A 3,842-nucleotide genomic window follows, 5' to 3' on the forward strand; every position below is an offset into this window, starting at 1 on the left:
CAAATATGCTCACCATACATCAACCAAAACCCCATACTCGATCAGTTCCAAAAATTCATCAAATCATTACATTTTCAAGAGTTAAAGAGGAAAAAAATCCTGACTAAAATATTTTGCAAATCAGGCTATGTTTAAAAAATTTGAGATCTTACCGATTGACGGAATGAAGTGGTAGTATCTAGCAGTGAGGAGGATCCCGTGACAACTGTTGTCATTTAGAGTTTGGGTTTTGAGATTTCTGTACAAAAAATGTTACAATTACTAGCTTATCAAAAAAGGCAGAAAACAAATTATATTTTATATTCTGATTTTTTTAAAAATCTTATCCACATGGTTTAAAAAATTCAATATTAAATAAATAAATAACTTTCATGCAAATTAAGCTCAAACAAATGCATTCTAAGTCATCGCATAGCTTCTGCTTTACTGCCTCTTCATCCCTCACTACTCTTGATACTACTGATTCCCAACACCTGCAGCACAACTAATCAAGATTTTAACTATATTTGAAATGGTACTTAGTGATAGACTAGTCAATGATAATTTAGGATATCAAATCTTCCACACTCATTCATATAAATGAAATTCAAGACACTATTTAGTTACACGTGATAATAGGATTTAGTATGTTCCACTCTGTAATTTGAACATAAGACTAAGAGAAGAGCAAAAGAAAAACCAATCACTTCATATACAATTGTTGTTTACAGAAATAATGGTTCAGAGATCTTACTTATAATAATAAATAAAGTCTTCCTCTTTCAGCAAACACAGACAGAAAGAGGTAAAACTATTGACGTAAAGTTAAGTAATATTTTCTCTTATTTCCCACAATTAAATGAGGTTTTGATCAAGAATTTACACGGACTTCTTAGGTAAAATGCTTAAAAAAAGTTATTCCCAATTTTTGTGACCATTACTGACAGTGTATGACTAATGTTATTTCCAAGTTCTAATGAATAATGAAAATAAAATACAATAAAATAAAAAAACAAAAAACAATGAACTAAGCAGAAACCTTGAAATAAAAAAAAAAAAATCACTCATCTGTTAAACCCGACTAGCGAGTGTGGGGTGGAAGAAAATCTTGAAATAAACTATTTACAAATATAGGAGAAATAAGGACTTACAACAGTTAGCTTACCAGCAGATCCTTAATTAAAAATAAGGGTTGCCTTGCACGAATTCAGCTTTACTAAATCGAAAGGCACCACAGAAGCAGCAACTTATATTCTTAATGGACCCCGTTTTATGGAGAAATGTTTCCAAAGTTCCTGAATCAATATCATTGATAATTTTCAAGAACAATGCTTTAGATGACAATGATGACATTAGATGATGGATGCACTTTTACCGACAAATATAAACTCACAAAGATAAAAATTTGAATGATTCAGTCTCTCTAGTCTAGATCATAACATCAGTTCAAAGAAGATTTCAAATAAGTCTTTTTTATCTGATTTGAAGGTTCTGAAGGGTATTTCATACATAAGAATCCTACAATGGATTCAACTAAGCAGAGAATCCACTCAGGTGCTAACTGCTCAACTAGAATATACTACAAGTCGTTGTGTTAAAGAAAAAAGAAAATGCATTTGGGACTCTCAAGCTCCATATGGACGTCCTATATTGCAATGTATACAACAGAATCAATGTCCCAAAAAGCTTGGGTCCCCTGTACCTTCTGCATTGGATTTTTTAAAGAATATAAAAAATACAGACTGATTGTTCTTAGAAGAATTCTTAGAAGAAGCTTTTGTTTATCATTATCAATTGAAGCTAACGATGAAAATTTTCATCCCATTAAGTCTGAAATATACAGACTGATTGTTAGATTATCTAAAATATTTCATATGAATCTATTTTTCCTTCATAAACTAATTACACGATGACACAGATGACAGACCAATTGATCACAACTGTAGAACATCAATATCAGCAGGATCAGCAAAAGAAGATGTTGTCCCAGAATGTTGAGGTATGTTGTTCAATTTTTTAAAATTCTAAATTATTGGACTTTACCTTATTGGTGACAGAAAATGATTATTGTGCGTATATATCTTAAATATATTTGTACCTATTCTCAATCAGAAGAGCAGAAAGAGTGTTGAGATATATAGTCCCACATTGGTTGTACGTGCAACTAATGTGGAGTTTATAAGGTCTTGGGCACTCCCGCCCTTAGAGCTAGCTTTTGTGGTGATGTATCCCAAGGTTCTTTACATGGTATCAGAGCCTCGCCGTCCCCCACTTTCTCGAGCCTCGCCGTCCCCCACTTTCTCTTGTGGCGTTTCTTAGCACAGGTAGGTTGGGCCTGTTGCATTGTCCACTCTTCAAGCCCAATGGGCTCTCGTGTGAGGGGGCGTGTTGAGATATATAGTCCCACATTGGTTGTATGTGCAACTAATGTGGAGTTTATAAGGTCTTGGGCACTCCCACCCTTTGAGCTAGCTTTTGGGGTGGTGTATCCCAAGGTTCTTTACAAAGAGAAAGACAACAACGTTCGTAAGAACTGGAGAAAGTGCCCTGGTAGGCTGTCGTAAACCTTCAAAGAAAATCCTAGAAATCTTTTCATTCCTACCCACAATGGCTTTGTTTAAAGCCATACCATTGTTTGTTAATTCAATTTTTCGTTTTGTCAATTGGACTCCTATCTTTTGTTCTTTGGCATTTATCAAATTGTTTAGCATTACCCAATTTTAAATTTAATTTTTGAATTCAGAATGGTGGCAGACAACTCATTTAATGTTGAGCTTCCTTCTGCATTGGATTTGTTAAAGAATTTAAAAAATACATCTGCTTCTGTTTATTCTATACGAACGCTTGGGGACGATTTGGTTGCTTCTGTTTATTGTTTCTTTTTTTGCTGATGCCAAATATCAGTTGTTTGCGCATTGCTTCCTCAACGAAATCGCTTCTTGCTTCTCTCTTTTTTCGTCTTACAAAAAATATGTTTTCAAAATATGATTTTTTGAAGGATGTCAATCCTGCCAAGGAGGACTGGAGGATTAAGGTGAAAGTGGTTCGGGCTTGGAAAGTTCCTAACTTTCAACTTAAAGATTTTGATGACAATGTTGAAATGGTTTTATTGGATGAACAGGTAGTTGTGTGTGTTTTTTAAATCTTCCGTCTTTGTTCTGATCATTTTAATTAACTTATTGATGTAAGTTGGCTGCGTTCTTTTGTAGGGTGGTAGGATCCACGCCACTGTCAAAGGTTCTTTGCAGGTGCGGAAGAAAATCCATGAAAGAGAGTGCTATTCTATAAAAAAAAAAATTGGAGTTGGATTCAATAGCGATGTGTTCAGGCCAACCAAGCATCAATATCGTTTGTCTTTCAACTTGAGGACTGATGTTAAATCAATTGTTGATTCTAATATTTCTGCGAGTGAATTTGATTTTGTTGATTATGACATCATTGAGAAAGAAACATATGACTCTTCTTATTTAGTGTTGTTCATTTTTTAATTGTTGCATTTTTTTTGACGAGCTCTCTGTTATCTTATATGTTTCGTGTATGACATTGTTCCTCCTGCAACTCATATGTAGGGGTCACAAGCTGGAGTGCACTTTGTGGGAGCATTATGTGGATAAGGTGCAGTCTTTTTTGGCAAACAGTGACACTCCTCATAACGTCATAATAGTTCAACTGGGAAAGATCAAATGTTTTAGGGGTATGTTTTTCCCAAACAAAATGTTATTTTAATTTTGACTTCTGTATTCTGTTTTTATTCAATATCTTCTCTGACTATGTTGAAACCGGTGATCAATTCTCATGTTTCCATTGTTGGAGAATTTAATTTTTCAGTTGTTCGGACTGCAAAAAAAACAAAGCTTGAGAAA

The 3,842-nt window shown here is 34.1% G+C and overlaps 1 protein-coding gene across 1 annotated transcript; it reads left to right on the top strand.

Moving 5' to 3' along the window:
- The first annotated feature begins 1,888 nt into the window (after window positions 1–1,888).
- On the top strand, window positions 1,889–3,467 carry LOC133289957 (uncharacterized). The gene is made up of 3 exons (XM_061488002.1): window positions 1,889–1,978; window positions 2,978–3,100; window positions 3,189–3,467. Exons 1-3 carry the CDS (start codon window positions 1,889–1,891, stop codon window positions 3,465–3,467), a joined length of 492 nt encoding a protein of 163 aa, XP_061343986.1.
- The last annotated feature ends 375 nt before the right edge of the window (window positions 3,468–3,842 follow it).

This window comes from Gastrolobium bilobum, unplaced genomic scaffold (genome assembly GCF_033153095.1).
Source record: "Gastrolobium bilobum isolate Gb01-03AN ecotype WA unplaced genomic scaffold, APGP_CSIRO_Gbil_v1 utg33417, whole genome shotgun sequence".
NCBI lineage: Eukaryota > Viridiplantae > Streptophyta > Magnoliopsida > Fabales > Fabaceae > Gastrolobium > Gastrolobium bilobum.